The 16,628-nt window shown below is 48.9% G+C and overlaps 6 protein-coding genes across 6 annotated transcripts; 3 read left to right on the forward strand and 3 right to left on the reverse strand.

Moving 5' to 3' along the window:
• Positions 1-190: 190 nt before the first annotated feature.
• Positions 191-1,293, reverse strand: LCP9604111_5684 (CAZyme family GH43; the record flags this gene model as incomplete). The annotated part of the gene is made up of 3 exons (XM_039073521.1): positions 191-436; positions 493-963; positions 1,033-1,293. 3 exons carry the CDS (start codon positions 1,291-1,293, stop codon positions 191-193), a joined length of 978 nt encoding a protein of 325 aa, XP_038928195.1.
• A 1,143-nt stretch (positions 1,294-2,436) lies between these two features.
• Positions 2,437-3,676, reverse strand: LCP9604111_5685 (uncharacterized protein; the record flags this gene model as incomplete). Its single annotated transcript, XM_039073522.1, has 2 exons — positions 2,437-3,251; positions 3,313-3,676. The coding sequence occupies 2 exons, from the start codon at positions 3,674-3,676 to the stop codon at positions 2,437-2,439; spliced, it is 1,179 nt and encodes a 392-aa protein (XP_038928196.1).
• Positions 3,677-6,330: 2,654 nt separating this feature from the next.
• Positions 6,331-8,960, forward strand: pakA (mitogen-activated protein kinase kinase kinase kinase STE20; the record flags this gene model as incomplete). Its single annotated transcript, XM_039073523.1, has 4 exons — positions 6,331-8,250; positions 8,312-8,411; positions 8,460-8,794; positions 8,856-8,960. 4 exons carry the CDS (start codon positions 6,331-6,333, stop codon positions 8,958-8,960), a joined length of 2,460 nt encoding a protein of 819 aa, XP_038928197.1.
• A 1,080-nt stretch (positions 8,961-10,040) lies between these two features.
• On the forward strand, positions 10,041-12,452 carry LCP9604111_5687 (ESCRT-0 subunit protein HSE1; the record flags this gene model as incomplete). The annotated part of the gene is made up of 9 exons (XM_039073524.1): positions 10,041-10,080; positions 10,217-10,266; positions 10,335-10,369; positions 10,433-10,508; positions 10,583-10,681; positions 10,746-10,866; positions 10,918-11,553; positions 11,607-11,804; positions 11,860-12,452. 9 exons carry the CDS (start codon positions 10,041-10,043, stop codon positions 12,450-12,452), a joined length of 1,848 nt encoding a protein of 615 aa, XP_038928198.1.
• A 407-nt stretch (positions 12,453-12,859) lies between these two features.
• On the reverse strand, positions 12,860-13,221 carry LCP9604111_5688 (uncharacterized protein; the record flags this gene model as incomplete). The annotated part of the gene is made up of 2 exons (XM_039073525.1): positions 12,860-13,057; positions 13,102-13,221. The coding sequence occupies 2 exons, from the start codon at positions 13,219-13,221 to the stop codon at positions 12,860-12,862; spliced, it is 318 nt and encodes a 105-aa protein (XP_038928199.1).
• A 2,236-nt stretch (positions 13,222-15,457) lies between these two features.
• Positions 15,458-16,441, forward strand: LCP9604111_5689 (uncharacterized protein; the record flags this gene model as incomplete). The annotated part of the gene is made up of 1 exon (XM_039073526.1): positions 15,458-16,441. One exon carries the CDS (start codon positions 15,458-15,460, stop codon positions 16,439-16,441), a length of 984 nt encoding a protein of 327 aa, XP_038928200.1.
• Positions 16,442-16,628: the final 187 nt, after the last annotated feature.

Genomic DNA, 16,628 nt, shown 5'->3' on the forward strand with positions numbered 1-16,628 from the left:
TAGGACCAATATTATATAATTAAGAGTTGCCAGACACAGAGGAAGTGCATCATGACAGATATCAAGAAGGTATGGGTATCGAATAAACAAGTCAATACCCCCCAAAAGTATATGAGCCCAATCATCGACAAGAGAAGAATGTAAAAAGATATGTATCAGCCCCGCGGGCTCCCCACGAAAAGTATGTGCATTAAGTGGCCTTGACGAAAGGCCATCCGTCCTTCCAGCCGAGAACGTTCCAGGCGTACCTATAGTTCGCGTTGTCGGAGACATCGGTGCTCTGCTTGGTGGCAAGGGGGTAGTAGTGGTAGTACATGACCACACCGAGGTCCTTGTCATTGACAACACCAGGGCCGCCGGGTCCAAATACCTGGCCGTGGCTTGCGAGGAGCATGGTGCCTCCGGTCTCCTTGCAGGACTTTCCATCTGCATCAACCTGTAACTCAAATGTTAGAACGTGTCTTGACGAATGAACAAAGACGGGAAACATACAAAGTCACCAAGACCGGTCTTGGATCGGCAAACACGAATGTGGTACTCGGCACCCTCAGCTGGGAATGTCTTTGTGTACTTGCCCGCAATACCAGCAGAGTAGAGCAGGTAGTAGTAGTCGCCGTGCTTGAACTCGTATGAACCCTCCTCGCGGTGGTTGAGAGTAGCGTTCCACGAGATTTGATAGGGAGTTGCGCCGCCAACTTGCAGAGGAGTGTCCATCTGGACCTGGAAGATATCGCCCCAGAAGGAACCAAAGTTCATATAGTTCTTGCCGCCGATGCTGATCCAGGCGGGATCGATACGGTTGTAGTTGTCGTTTGCAGGGAGACCAACGGAGCCATGGTCTGTCCAGCTCCCTGGATCCATGGTCTTGGATGTTGCGACACCGATCTGTGAATTCTGGGTGCCGATCTGTGACAGGACATAGTACATGTAGTACTGGTCGTTCTGGTAGTGGACATCAGGGGCCTATAAGGTGAATCATGTTAGCCATTGGCCTTGATATTGTTCCCAGTTGCGTTTTCAGGTCATTCTTACCCAGATATTCTTGCTGTCCACACCATCGAGGGTAATCTTAGACCCATCTGGCAACGCCGAGCCAAGGTCCGTCCATGGACCCTTCACGGACGGCGAGCTATGAATGCTGACACCGGTGCCCGTCGAAAAGCGGTAGTATTTCCCATCCGACACACGCTGGATCATGGCTGGGTCATGAGCCCAACAATCGCCTGTGCAAGGGCCCCTGTTAGGGTATGCGCTGGCGAGTGCAGTAAATAGCAGCGGAATGAGACCAAACATGATGTATAGACAGAAGGGGGAATCGGGCTGTGAATAAAAATCACCCTGGGAAGGAGGAATCACGTCCAATTTATGTTGATCCGGTCTACACCATTCGCAGCTCCCCCAGGTTAGGTCCCGAAGTATGCCCATTTCGCATATTGACAGCTAATCCAATCACCGACTGTTAACCCCTGTACATCTTATCTGGGCGATGTAAGGCGCATGTCGGTATTGAGTCCAGTCTAACTGGAGTCGGCGCCCAAAGGGATGCGCTAATTACTGATCGGTAGATCATCAAAATAAAAAGTGGTCTCTGCAAAAGAGCTACCTTGATGCTTACAGCATCTGCTTACTGTAACTAACTCTGGATTTTGTCTGAATCTATGTGATGTCTCGCATTGTGGAAGGCACAGTCAATACACGTTGCGTTTAGACTCCATTGAATCTTCTGCATATCCCCCACATGAGTTACACCGATGATCTTCCGCCCTCAAGGTCTAGAAGCTAAAGGTCTCTCGGCAGGAACGGGACGTGTTATTCGCAAGTGCGTGGTTCCACATTCTCATCAGCAAGGGAGAGAGCACCTACCCTTGACACTAGTGAATTTTAGTGAAGTTGATTTTGCAATTTCCATTTCACCTTCTGTTCATTGATATCTTCAGCGAAATAAAATTTGGGATACATCATATCCCACTAACTTGCGTGATTTGATCTTTGTTTACTCCGGGATGATCTGCACCCATGTGGACCGACTGCGGACGATATTAAGCCAATCATCTGAGAAGGATCTGTGCGTAAGATCAGCCTAGCTCCACTGATATTTGAGATTGAAAGAAGCTAAAGAGTTGGTTGTCATGCGGATTCGTCACTGTGCAGATGGTCAACTCTCTTCACTAAAAGCGGGGGGGATCAGTCCCATACGACCAGCAATAGACTGAAGTTGAGTTCGATTGATTGAACCTAACAGACACGCATACTTGTGAATCTGACATGATACAGCGAGGAGGTGTAGTCCTCAATGTCCAACATAAAACATAGCAACAGCTGCTCATCTACGTACCGTCTCATCCTCACTTTCAACTCTCTCTGTAGTGATTGGGGTCAAAGAGCCCCACATCAAATCGTACATGAATGTCTCCCCTTCCTTGGTTATGGGCAGGCTTAGGGATGAGAAGCTGAACCAGGTCCCGGGTCGGGCATGGTAGCCGGGCCTTGGTACTGGGAGTTCCAGCGTTCCCACTCCGGGTGAGGAAGGGGAGGTAGATATTGAGCACCGACGAATGGACTTTGTTGCGGCACGAGATAATTTGGTTGCATTCCTTGAGGCATGGAAGGAATGGGATGGAAGCTCTGTTGCCAAGATCCATACGGTTGGTTTCCTGCAATCTCGCACTCTTGCTTCCTTCCGATATTTTGGCTGATCATATTTTTCAAGTCTTTAAGTTCCGTGAGTATGTCTCGGAGCAATTCAGTTTGCTCATTGTTGGGGGCATTGGGGCTAGATTCAAATGGAGAGAAACGACTCGAATTCATGGCGCGAAGGCGAGATCGATCCGGAGTCTTGGGACTTACAAACTTGGGCTTCGGGGCTGAAGAGACGGGAATGACGGGGGTTTCGGGCCAAGGTTTGCCGAGATCACTGGCCTTTTTCTCCTCACTAGCCAACCACGCGCGAAAAGAATCGATAACGCCATATTTCGGGGTCGGGATCGTCTCCCCGGTGAGAATTTGTCTCCATTTGGGAAGGACTCTGTCCAAGACATTATCCGGGAGAAGTCGAATACCTTCATCGTCAGTGGCCAAGGCGATATTCCAGTAAGGAGATCGAACCGTCCAGGCAACGGAGCCAGTCCCGTAAAAGACGTCTTGATACTGTCTCATTTCGTCTTTGTCGCCCCGAATCATCACATCTCGTATGTCATGGTCAAACCGGAGGTTGCGCCTAGGGTCAACGGCGAGGTTATCATTCGTCCTAGCTGCTTGAGTTTTCGTATGTCAATATCATTTCCAGAGGTTCGGATCAAACAATGTCCTTACTGTTAGATTGTCCACAGATATCTTCGAATGATATCATTTGATCCGGGATAGATTCCAACTTCTGCAGCAGCCTTTCGTGTGCTTTGTTATCCACAAGGACTTGAAGTTTTACCATCCACTTCTGTACATCGGTCAAAGAGTCAGGGATTCGGAGCTTCGCGATGTGTTCCAGGATATCACGTGTTCCAAATGGGAGTAAAAGATGAGTTAGTAGCTCTGGGATACCCGGGGGAATCAGCCTATTCTCATTGACCTCGCTAAGCCACCGAGGAAGAAATGCAGCGAGGTCCGTTGCCTTACATGTTTCATCACCGGACAAGAACAAATAGCTGAATGTGGCAGCCTCGGATGTAATTCCCTCCATAATGCTGTGTTTTATAGGAAAGGAAAGTACCTGGATAATGCGATGGTCAATAAACGTAATGAAGAGAAGTTAGGATTCAGATGAAAAGACCAGTGAAAAAAATAGACTTACGCAAGTGAAAAAAAAATGTGAACTCAAGTATTGCAGCAGATGCGTGACAAGCCAGACAAGAGACTGCCCAAAAAGACAAGTCGCCACGCTGGGTGTCGCTGAAATCGTTAAGAGTCTAGAGCCCAAACAGATGAAGTGTAAACTAGACTGTGTGTGATACAGAGGCTGTAGCTTGATAGAAGAGTAAACTGAAGTGAAGAAAGGTGGAGGGGAGAAGTGTGTGAGAAGAATAGTTGAAGTAAACAAGAGGAAGGCTCGAGTGGTCGCTACGTGAGAAATCTTTACAGCCTTCTGATTTTCGAGTCATATCCGAGGAGATTTACAGAGACTGTACTATGATAACCATGTTTACATAGTATACCACGTAAGGAGATTGAGTACAAGTAAATATCTGTGATATATCTACTATCCTTGAAAAGCTAGACTTCACTTCAGCTAACGTCAAACATACAAACCACATTTCTAGAGTTGAATCACATACTAGGGCAGGCAAGGTATTCTTACCCTCGCCAATTGTTCCCTACTCTATCAGTGATTTAGAAAACCCTCCGATCAAGCGTATGCTATTGAGTACTACCCAGCTACACTCCTGATTTACCATTTTCTACCTGCACCGCTATTTACCGATGCAGACCTTAACACGGCTGCTGTACTGCAAGACTGCTTTATTCGCCTGATCTAGATGTCTTATATGATCAGGAGGCGTTTGCCAGATACTAGATGTTTGCTAGTGTGCCCCATGAAGAGGGTACATCCCAGCGGTTCTACTATTTACAGCTCTAAACCGGACGGTGAATCTTAACCCCGAAATTCGAAGTTTGTTCTCCTACGCACATGAGAATAACCATGAACGACAGTGGACTTGTTCCTGCGCGCCTCTGTAGTGAATCTGTACGTCGGGACCATTTCAAAACGGAACAGGCATGTTTCCGCCTCCTTCCCTTTGCACTATGACCTGATTTCCGCAATGAGGAGTTAGTACGTCGGGCCCATTCACACAACTCTTTCATATCACTATTTCCATCCGTTTAGGGGGTGAATGACGGTCGCAGATATTGGAGTATACAGAGCTGATTGAAAGTGGTGAAGATAGTGGGGAAGTGTTTAGAGAGATTATTGGATCGACAACCTTTGTTAACCAAATAGACCATGTTTTTGCTGATATATTGTAGACCTGAATTCCCGATACTATTTGTATGAATCAAAGAATGATAATGGTGAACAATCTTTCCTGATATTGCTCGCTATAAATATATGCTCCTATGGGGCTAGCTTGCGTGGCCATATATGTTACTGTGGATCTCTAATTTTTTTTTGTAATTCCCGAGGGCAGATATCAAAGTCAACCTATTAAAGTGAGATGAGAATGCGCAGAAAGCTCCATGAAAGTCATGCGATCAGCCTCTGTCAATACCGTACGGTCCGGTTTTAGGCCAAATCTCAGACCCCGCTTGACTGGACCAACGACAGTGAGGTGAAGAGGATGTTTAGATAATGGTCAATCTTCGCATGGAAGTTGGCCAGTTGAAAAAGGCCCTTAGAGCCCGGACCACGTCTCATTCGATCTCACCACCGGTAATATCTGAAACTAATATGGGGAACGCTAAAGCCACATCATGGAAAGTGGTATATACCGATCCGAGTCAAATGGAATGGGGAAATGGAGGAGGATAGTAGAACCCGTGTAAACGGACTCTAATCAACCTAGTGTTTGCCCAACGTGTGAGGTGCAAACGAGATATCGAAGGTAACCAACGGTGGCGCATATGGAAGAAAAATGGCCCGAAGCCGGTGGCTCAGCAAATCGGTTACAATGGCCGTCTGTTGTAATTAATTGCTCAGGAGGGATCTGTGCGACTGTGCTTTTGTTCTTCTAGGGCTAAGGATGCCCAATGCCCAGGGATTCCAATGTGCCGAGTGATATTGGCTTGCATCTGTCACACTTGACCCGTCCAACCCGGGGCGGTTGAACCCTTTTAGGACGTATTCGGCTACCTGCCAGGGGCAAAAGGGGAGTGATAGGTACTTCTGGTCTGTTTGCTGGAGAGCTAGTACTCCGTGGTGTATTGGGGAGGTCCAGAAAGGTACAATTAATATTTAGTTATTTAAAGATAGTGGATCTGTATAGAAGCCGTTAAGTGTAAGGAATAATAAACGGGGTACTCCGTAGAAATCTGAGACTCTATGGTCGTTCTATTCTTATAACATCCTAAATGAGGACTGTAAGTGTCTCTGACTCGGTCTGATAGAGTCGACTTTAGATGTTGTTAGATCTCCCTATACCCTTCAACCTGTCAAACCGCCCAGCCACCCCCGACTCCTTTTCCCACTCCACGTGCTAAACCTCCTCTCTTCAGACTTCCCTTCCAATCTTCCATTCCATCCATCGTCAAGAACCTTCGGGGACCCGGTTATTCTCCGCGGACCATAAATTCCCCTCAGGTCCGTGAACTTGGTTGGTCCAGAAAAATAAAACAACTGCATCTGACCCCTCCTCGGCCCAATTTCAATCTGTCTCGTGTAGAGACAGAAATCCGCCCACCATGAATCAGGACAATTTCCCATTGAAATTCCGTCGAACTTCTAGCAAACTCCACAAGGATCCCCCTAGCTTCAGTTCGCGCATTCTTCGGAGCCATCAGAGTGCCACATCGTTGAAACGTACCCCCTCCGCCCCCGTTTATCCACGTTCCTCTCCCAGCGGTAGTCGCGAGCATAATCGATCGCAATCCAACGCTCAATTCCCAGGTTCCTCCTCGTCGTCTCTGGATCAGAACAGTGGCGGTCCATCGCCTTCCAACGACGAATCAGGTGGCTTCTTCTCCAATCTGACCTCCCGGTCTCGCACCCGAAGTTCCCACCGGTTTTCCTACAACGAGCAGAGTTCGGATGAATTGAACGGCCCTCACGAAACGCGGGGCATGCTTAGTGCATTGGATGAGAATAGCGTCGAGACCGATCCTCACTCCCAGCAAAAGCCCGCACTGCGCTCGAACCACACCAGCCCCGATAACCGCGGACGCCACTCACTGCGCCAGTCAGCGAGCTTCACCACTCTGACGCAACGAATGGATTCCTTCGCTCATCGCGAGACCGAAAGGCCCCCGAACCCCGGCAAGCAGCATTCCGACGATGGCAATCCTCCGGCTCCCCGAACGAGACAGAGCAAAAAGGCCAGCTTCTCCAGATTCGTGGACAGTATGCTGGGAAGCCCCGGTCGCAATATGAAAATTTCGGCTCCAGAGAATCCGGTCCACGTTACCCACGTCGGCTACGACAATCAGACCGGCCAATTCACCGGTCTGCCCAAAGAATGGCAGCGACTACTACAGGAGAACGGTATCTCGAAGAAGGAGCAGGAGGAGCACCCGCAGACTATGATGGATATCATGCGATTCTACGAGAAGAACACCCGTGGCGACAGCGATGATGAAGTCTGGCACAAGTTCGACAATGCGCAAGCTGCTCAAGCTGCGCAAGCCACCAGCCCACGAGAACAAACATCGCCACCAGGAAGTCCACGATTCCCGCAAAATCACGAAAGCAGTTTCGAGAATCCGCGATCGCCTCCGCCAATTCCTCGCGGACCTCCGGCAGGCATGCCTGTCATATCTCCTCCACTGAGCGGTATGGTGCCGCATCGTGCTCCCCCGAAACCGCCTACCGGGATGACCCCCTCCCGCCCTCCTCCTCAACCCCCGATCTCAAATTCGTACACATCCCCGCAGCGAACTGCTCCGGAGAACCACGCTCCTACATTTGGCACTCCGACTATCCCGGAATCCGAGCCATTGCCATCATCGCCCCATCGCAGCCGCTCCAGTTCCCGAAATGGCACCCCTACGGCCAGCGTCCCCAACGTCCCCAATGTCATCGCATCCCCTACACAATACCAGCGGCAACAGGAGCAAGTCATGGCCGCGGCCCAGCAGACTTTGGAACGGAATCGCACCCAACGCCAGCAAGCACAGCAGCCTCCAGCTGCCTCCGCATCAACCACTGCTCCGGCGCCAGATCTTTCGTCTGGGGTGTCCCCTACCGCGCGCGCTCCACCTGCTGCTAGACCTAGACAGCGCCAGCAACGACAGAGCAGCGCCATGGATATTCGGGCACGCTTGATGCTAATCTGCAACCCTGCCGATCCCACCCAGATCTACCACAACTTCAACAAAATCGGCCAAGGTGCTTCAGGTGGTGTGTACACAGCGTATGAGTATCCTAACAACAACTGCGTTGCTATCAAGCAGATGAATCTAGACCTGCAACCCAAGAAGGACCTGATTATTAACGAAATCTTGGTCATGAAAGATAGCAAGCATAAGAACATCGTGAACTTTTTAGAGAGCTTCTTGCATGGGCTGGATCTTTGGGTTGTGATGGAATACATGGAAGGTGGCAGTTTGACAGACGTGGTTACCTTCAACATTATGAGCGAGGGACAGATCGCAGCTGTTTGCCGAGAGGTGAGTACAGAATGGTTATCTTGTATCAAGATGAAACTGGGATGCTGACTATTTCGACTAGACTCTGAGCGGCCTCCAGCATTTGCATTCTAAAGGTGTCATTCATCGAGATATCAAATCTGACAACATTCTATTGGCAATGGATGGTAACATCAAGCTGAGTAAGTTTCGCCCTGTCGTTGTGTCGAAATCATGCTAACAATCTCCAGCCGATTTCGGTTTCTGTGCTCAAATCAACGACTCGCAGAATAAGCGGAATACCATGGTCGGTACCCCGTACTGGATGGCCCCCGAAGTTGTCACTCGCAAAGAGTATGGCCGTAAGGTCGACATCTGGAGTTTAGGCATCATGGCCATCGAGATGATCGAGGGCGAGCCGCCGTACCTGACAGAATCCCCGCTGCGAGCACTCTATCTGATTGCTACGAACGGAACGCCCACCATCAAAGATGAGCACAATCTATCCCCGGTATTCCGCGAATTCCTTCACTTTGCCCTGAAGGTTGACCCGGAGAAGCGGGCGTCGGCGCATGACCTACTGAAGGTACTTACTCGTTCCTCTTTTCCATTGCTCTCGCAGAGATAACTGACACTTCGCTTTTTAGCACCCATTCATGTCTCTCTGCGCACCACTCTCGCATCTCGCCCCCTTGGTTAAGGCTGCTCGTATCAGCCGCGCTCAAGAGAAAGCCCAAAAAGGAGGCGCTTGAAGAGGATGCTGATGAACGACCCCATTTGTTTTTTTCCTATGTTTCGGTTTAATTTTGTCGTACTTGATATCTCTTGACGTCTTGCTCAGATACCCCGTCACTCCCGATTTTTCTTCTAGATCCCGACCTACACTACAGTACGTCGCTGGAATCCATTTTATGTACCCAGACTCCTTTATTATTCTTCACATCGATTGTCGATGAAAATGACTCCATCCATGAGCACGTTGCCTGTGATATCTGCTTTACCGCTCACTGTCTCTGTATTTGATCTTGGCCTCTATGTAATTTCTTGTAGTTCTATTTGCGCATTCTGTTGTCGTTAGCTTATGGTGAAAGTAAGTAGCTAATGAGCTTCGAACTCCGTCATTTCTAGGGAGTCTGTGCCTAAAGTACTCCGTAGGTACTCCGTAGTGGAGATATGTTCAGCCACAGCCGATAAACCAATGTGGGAAGAAACGTAGCAGCCTACATTGATATGTCGAAGTTCTAACTAGCGTGAGAAAAAAGATCAGAAAAGGAGTAGAAAAGAAGCAGAAAAGAAGGAGAAATTAGAAGCTTGACCAGGCAGACACAATATAGAAGAATCCAGGCAGTCCAAGCTAATAATAACTTAGAAGTTAGCAGTTCCGCAGGTCTCCATCGTCATATGCTGACTCAGGTGACGAGTTCCGCCCGTACACAATAACTAGGTACCCCCAACACTGTCCCTGATCATCCCCAAGGACCCGATTAACAGATGCCCAGCGCTGCAATACCAGTCGCTTGCTATACCCATCCCTGCCAAAACCCTGTCTCTGTGATATTTACACCTGCATCAACCGGCAGCCCAGCCGCATCCTTTCCTGTCGTCGACTCCCCGCATTCGAAGCTGGACCATCGCTACGGGCTACACAACCGCGGTTCGCAAGCGAGCGTGATCTTAGCTACTCAAGTCTAATTGGAACCTGTCGCTGAACTTCCGCGACGTGAAAACAAGGCAAGCCGCTTGTCAGAAGCTGAAGAGTGCTGCCCGACTTCTCCGACAACCCACATACCACCCGGTGACTGCCTGCGACGATTAGAGGAGATACATTCGCGATGTTTCGCGCGCAGCAGAACCACTTTGATGAGGCCGTCGGTAAGTTGCACCAGTTCTCTGCTTCGTCAGATACACCATGCACCCCTGGAGCTGGCTAGCTTGGAGAAAAGCTCCTGGGGACACGCTGGATCTGCCTGTGTGATGTGTTTTACTGACGATATTTGTCTCTGTATAGCCAAGGCGACGGACGAGAATTTGACCTCCGAGAACTGGGAATATATTCTGGTGGGTTGCATGATGCCATATAGCATTTCCGGCCTTGTGACATAACTGATTCGGGGTTTGTGGTTTAGGATGTCTGTGACAAAGTTGGTGCAGAGGAATCAGGGTACGTGGCTAGCTCTGAATCTCAGTCTCGTCTAGCGACCCGTTGCTGATTGTTGCGATATAGTGCGAAAGAGGCCGTGGCTGCGATGATCAAAAGACTGGCTCACCGGAATGCCAACGTCCAGCTCTATACATTGGAGGTTCGTGGCCGGATACTGTGCTCCTTGGAGCGCGAAAACTCTCTCGTTTATGGCTATAGCTGACTGGTTCCTAGCTTGCAAATGCGTTGTCGCAAAACTGCGGGCTGAAGATTCATCGCGAGTTGGCTTCGAGGAGCTTCACTGATGCGCTACTCCGCTTGGCGAACGATCGTGTAAGCATATATGAAACCTTTGTTTTTTTCCCAAATGGCAAGTGTTAACCACTTATTTGTCTAGAATACGCATCAACAAGTCAAGTCTAAGATTCTAGAGCGCATGGAAGAATGGACTGAGATGTTCTCATCCAACCCGGATTTTGGCATCATGGAACAGGCATACATGAAATTAAAAACCACAAGTAAGTATCTTTCTACGTCCTATACTCCGGACGCGACTGATTATATTACAGACCCGAATCTGCAGCCACCGTCGAAACCTGGAAAGCGTGAGATCACCGACGTCGATCGTCAGATGGAGGAGGAGGAATTGCAGATGGCTTTGGCCCTCTCGATTAAGGATAAAGCAACACCGGCGGCTGCTTCTGCGGCAGCACCTCGAGCTGAGGCTCCTTCTGCTGCTGTTGCATCGGCATCAGCTGCCACAACCCAAGGGGAGCCCGCCGAGACTCAACCTGCTCTCTCAGGCACATCGGTAGCGACCGTGTCGCGTGTGAGAGCGCTGTTCGACTTCCAACCGTCCGAGCCAGGAGAGCTTCAATTCCGCAAGGGCGATACCATTGCAGTCCTGGAGTCTGTTTACAAGGATTGGTGGAAGGGTTCTCTGAGAGGCCAGACCGGAATTTTCCCTCTCAACTATGTGGAGAAACTCCCAGACCCCACTGTCGATGAGTTGCAGCGGGAGGCTCAAATGGAGGCGGACGTCTTTGGCCAGATCAAGAGTGTTGAGAAGCTCCTGACTCTACTAAGCACCCGCAATACAGATCTCAATGTCCAAGAGAACGAAGAGATTACTACACTCTATCAAGCTACGCTTGCCATTCGGCCAAAACTCATCGAATTGATTGGAAAATATTCGCAAAAGAAAGGTAACCAGCCAGTCGTTTGTTACACCGTGGATTTCCGGCTTACGTGTGTTTAGATGAATTCACCCAGCTCAATGAAAAGTTCATCAAGGCTCGTCGCGACTATGAGTCCCTCCTTGAGGCATCGCTAGCCCATCCGGCGCAGCCTCAATATGGACGACCTGCCCAGCCACAGTACGGTTATCCTAGTGCCGCGCCTGCTGGGTATCCTACTCCTCAGGCAGATCCTCGATATTTCACCCCTCGGCCTCAAGGTCAGTATACTCTAGAAATACGGACGGGCACCTAGTTCTAACTTGACTTGGCCAGACACCACACCAGCCCCGGCAAATGCATACGCACCATACCCTACTAGCGAGCAGATGCCGTACCGCCCAGCCTCTCACTCCCCAGATCCTCGCAACCAGTCTCAGGCCGGCGCATCGCAGCAGCCACCCCACGGCGACCCCTATCAACCTGTTAGCCACCGTCCGCAATCTACATACGATCACCCCCAAGAATTGGGGACCTCTGTCTATGATTCACCTGTTGAGCGCATTCCGTACCCCCAAGCTGGTCAAGCCCCACCTGCTGGCCACCAGCAATTCCAGCACCAGCAACACCAACAGCAAGACTACTCACCCTCGGCCTACTCCACCGATGAGGCACCTCAGGGCCCGCCTGCCGCCAGCATGCCCCAAATCGCACACCAGTTCCAGCAACAACAGCAACAAGCCCCGTATCCCAGCTCTCCCGGTGCCCACCAACCTCCTCCATCGCACCAGCCTCCGCCGGTACCTGGTGCATCGCAGCCACAGTATACCTCCTACAGCCCACCACCTCCCGCCGCAAGCACGGGCGAGTATCAGGCGTACCAGCCTCAGGGTGGACCAGGCTCGAATCCCGCTTCCTTTTATCGGTAATTGATAGTTAATCACGACGACCCTCATTCGGTTAATAGGATGAGCGCCTTGGCTGTGTTTAATGTTGGGTGTGTAGTGTGGCATTTCAGGCAGTATTATTCGTTTCGTTATCCCTTTGCTGGAGGTCTTCCTGTCATGTATCTAGCCAACGGTTTAAATATGTCGTCAACAGTGTCTTAGTACATACAGGATTATGACCTCTTGTGTTTCCGTACGCTAGGGCTGTAATGCGGAAATTGAAAGATGAACAACGTGCATTTATTGTGTAGATTCTAAGTCGTGGCAGTCAATGACAGAGACTCTAGTCGATCCTCGATTGCACACGAAGCTGTTTCCTTTGAGAGTAAGGCGAGAATGATCGAAAATACTAAGGGAGGGGGACAAGACGAAGACGTGAGAAACAGCCGCTAGCTGTCGTTCCCATCCTGGCCATCCTGGCTATCATTCTGCCCCTGACCCTGCTTCTTAGCCTGTGTGAGAGTAGCATTCCCATAGCTAGCGATTTTCGTCTTCAACCAATAAAAATGGCGTTGGGCCTGTCTCTCCGAGATGCCCACACATTTTGCAACGGCAGCGTAGTCGACCTGCAACAAACTGAGCAAAAGCTAGCGAGAGATTAGAGATGGGGGACTGAATATCCATGACTGACTCGGACACCTGATTGAGTAAGGCAGTGCAGTAGAAACTCGTGGTTTTTATCAAAGCCTGTTGCAGGCCGTCCTCGCTTGACAGCGGACTTTTTGGGCTGAGGTGGATTGCTTGGAGTCATGGTTTGGGGTTGAGAGATGGATGACTATGCTTGTGTGTAGATGTGGTTTTTCTTGCTGATTATCGGGGAAGTGATGGAGGTAAATCAGGTACAAATAATAAATAGAGGGATATTCTAGGCTTCATTTGCCCGAGGTTGAGAAAGGGAAGACCAAACTCGTGGGTAAACAGATATCAAAGCAAGTGGGTTCATGCTTTGTTTGTATAAGAAAGACAAATGATAGCAGGGTTATGGTATAGAGTGTGCAGCCTAGTAACTACTACATGGGAATAGATTATTAGATCATCATGTTCTGAGGCAGGTGTTCAAAGAAGAGTATTCAATTCATCATACTATAGAGGGAAGGAAGGAAGTAATATGTGAAGTAAACCGGTAGTTATGGTAACGATCTATACAAACACAATCCCCTACGCGAAGATAAACAAAACAAAGATCTCAACCTGATGGCATGTGATCGCACACTCAGGACAGAGTCAAATACCCATCATGGCATCACATTCAAAGGATTTAACTCGAGGACTCAAGAGTCAAGGAGTTGAGGTAAGCATGTTTCAAAAATTCCCAAGCGAGCCCGAAGGCTCACTTGAAGCAGTCAAGTTGGTAGTTTTCAACTAGCAAAAACACGATCTCGGATGTCTCCTCACTGATACGCGTCAAGCCCTTGCACTAGGATGGAGAAGAAAGAAAAAAGACAGCAAGTTGGGGGGGAGGACCAGGTATTTATACTTCCCCAGTGGCTTGAGGCAGCAGCAAGCAAAGGTTGGTGACGATCACGGACTATGGATATCCCGAAGCAAAAGTAGACGCCAGTAGCCGTGAATAGGCGTGAGAAAGCGAAGATATCGGGGTTAAGGCGGTGTTAAGTTGGCGGAAGAGGTGGTTTGTGGACAGATTTGGAAGGCGGTATTATAGTGCCAACATTATATGCCATGCTGGGGGGAATAGTTTCACACATATTGCGACTTAGACCTTTACACAATCCAAGGCAGTTAAGGATCTAACGCTGGGAGCATACTGACGGTTCATAACATTGGGATTACATGTTTTGTATATATGCTCCTGCTCACTGGGAAGAAAGTTCCTCTCCACAATGCCATTAAGCCAAATTAGGCTTCGGACCCATACCTATATAGGTACCTTCTAAGGTTATAGTTATCCTTTGATCTTGCAGCTTACAATTTCAGACTTTTTCACCTCACGTCTGTTGACTCAAAGCTGATCCAGCCTCTTTGTGTCGAAAACTCTCTCTCAAGTCAAAATTGTGACGATCCAGGAAGGATCGTACTTGAGATCGTACTTGCCAAACGAGGCAGGAACCACGTCCTCGTACCTTCCCAAATTGACAAACGGGAACTAAGCGAGACAAACGCGAGGGTATAAGAAGGGAAGAACGCGCACACTGATAGTTTCTCTTTTTCCTTTCTTCTTCGTACTTAGAACTTGGTTTGAATTGCACTCTTTTCTTCTGAATCGAATTGGCTCGTAACAAAAATGACCAGACTAACAATTGAAGGGTATAGGGTGATAGTGTTATAGCACGTTGATCTCCGCCCGTTGAAAATCCTCTCAGATAAACGGCCGCGTCGGAGCTACGTCTATTTCCGTTTTCTGATTTCTTACCTGAATGCAAAGCGCCTAAAACTCGGTGATACCGCTGAGAAGGTAGAGGCAAAAAGATTATGGCCATCTGCAGGGGAATACTTGCACAAATCTACCCTTCAAAGCCTAGTATCTCAGGCTATGATCTCACTGATGAGTTCGTTACGAACAAGACATTTGAGACTTCAGGTAATGAATCTCGCAATCAAGAGGCAGGCATGATACTCGGCGCGGATATACGAGAGACCACTCGTACTCCTGACACACGCGATGCGTTGATTGAAAGTATGAAGCGGATTTAAATGTTTTGCGTGACTGAAAACAAGGGAGGAGAAAGAAAGAAAGAAACGAACCCTCACGGTATTCTTAAGGCCGTGTGAATCTCAATTGTATAGAGTAACCTACTGTCATCGTCGATTATATACTACTACATCTAAAGCGTTTCAATCCAATCAAAGAATTTCAAAGGCTATCATAAAGAGCTTTAGTTAAAACAACATGCTATTCGATAGATCGGCCATCTGTCCCGACATCTTCGGATCTTATCCGACAAAATGACAAATGGAAAGTTGTTCGTTTGCCTAATCTGAACATTCTCTCTCCTCTTCGTTGTCTTTCACTGGTTGCTTTGATCAACATGTCTGTCCGTCCTATACATATTGCTGTCCTTGACACTGACATTCCTTGCTACCCTGTCTACGCTAAGCGAGGACTGTACAGCTCACAATTCAAACTTCTTCTCACTGCCGCCGCAAATCGTATCAATGCAAGCGAATACCACCAGCACCGAAGATCTTTAGGTGTGAGAATCACTGCGTTCGACGTTGTTGGTTGGTCATTTCCAAATCTCGAGTCCTTACGAGTCAGCCCTTGGTCGTCGACGGAAAATGCACCCAGTGGCTTTCCAGATCCTGTCGATGCGATCCTGGTCACTGAAGCTGCAGCAGCAGTATATGACAAGTTGCACTGGATTCTAGGCTTGCAATCTTTCGTTGAGAAGGTGTATGTCGACTATCCTATGGTGAGGATTTTCGGATCTTGCTTTGGACATCAACTTATAGCTCAAGCTCTCCTCGCAAGTGACAAAAGCTACAAGCCCCAAGGATCCTCATTTAAGATATCGGTCGAACGTTCATCTAGTGGCCACGAAATTGGCATGCACCCTATCATCTTGAATCCAGCTTTCGTCTCCAACGTCCCGCCTCTAGCTCGGTTTACTCCAGAACAGCCATTCCGCATTCAGATCATCCACGGTGATGCCGTGATATCTTCACCAGAAGACACACTAGTTCCCGGGATGATGCTGCCTGAACCATGGCTCAACATCGGAAGCAGCCGTAACTGTCCAATCCACGGCCTCTACAAGCCCGGCCACGTTCTCACATTACAAGGTCATTTTGAATTCGATGCATTCGCCACTGCTGAGCTCTGTCATCAATTTGCAAATCAATTTCACTGGCCTGCGGACTTGCTTGCCTCGCATTTAGAAAATATCAGGCGCTCTGTTGTGCCTGGCAAAGATGATGATGACGACTCCAAGATAGCGGCGGAGGCAGTCCTCTTATTTTTCGCGGGGGAAGACTGGACTTCGGACGCAGATATCAATTCATCCTCATCCTGATTGCATTATCCAACCATGCCCAGGTGGAAATGTTTGATTATCTTCGATGGCGGGTGCCCTCGGAGAACTAGGCCGATGTCCCCGCAGCCTCGGTTGAACCCCCGATCCATACGTTCACGTCCTCGCACTTGTGACTGAAATGTGGCTATCAAATCAATATCAAAATCAGCTATACGCGGTCTTCTTT

Source organism: Penicillium roqueforti (genome assembly GCF_015533775.1).
Source record: "Penicillium roqueforti strain LCP96 04111 chromosome Unknown scaffold_14, whole genome shotgun sequence".
In the NCBI taxonomy this organism is placed as follows: Eukaryota; Fungi; Ascomycota; class Eurotiomycetes; order Eurotiales; family Aspergillaceae; genus Penicillium; species Penicillium roqueforti.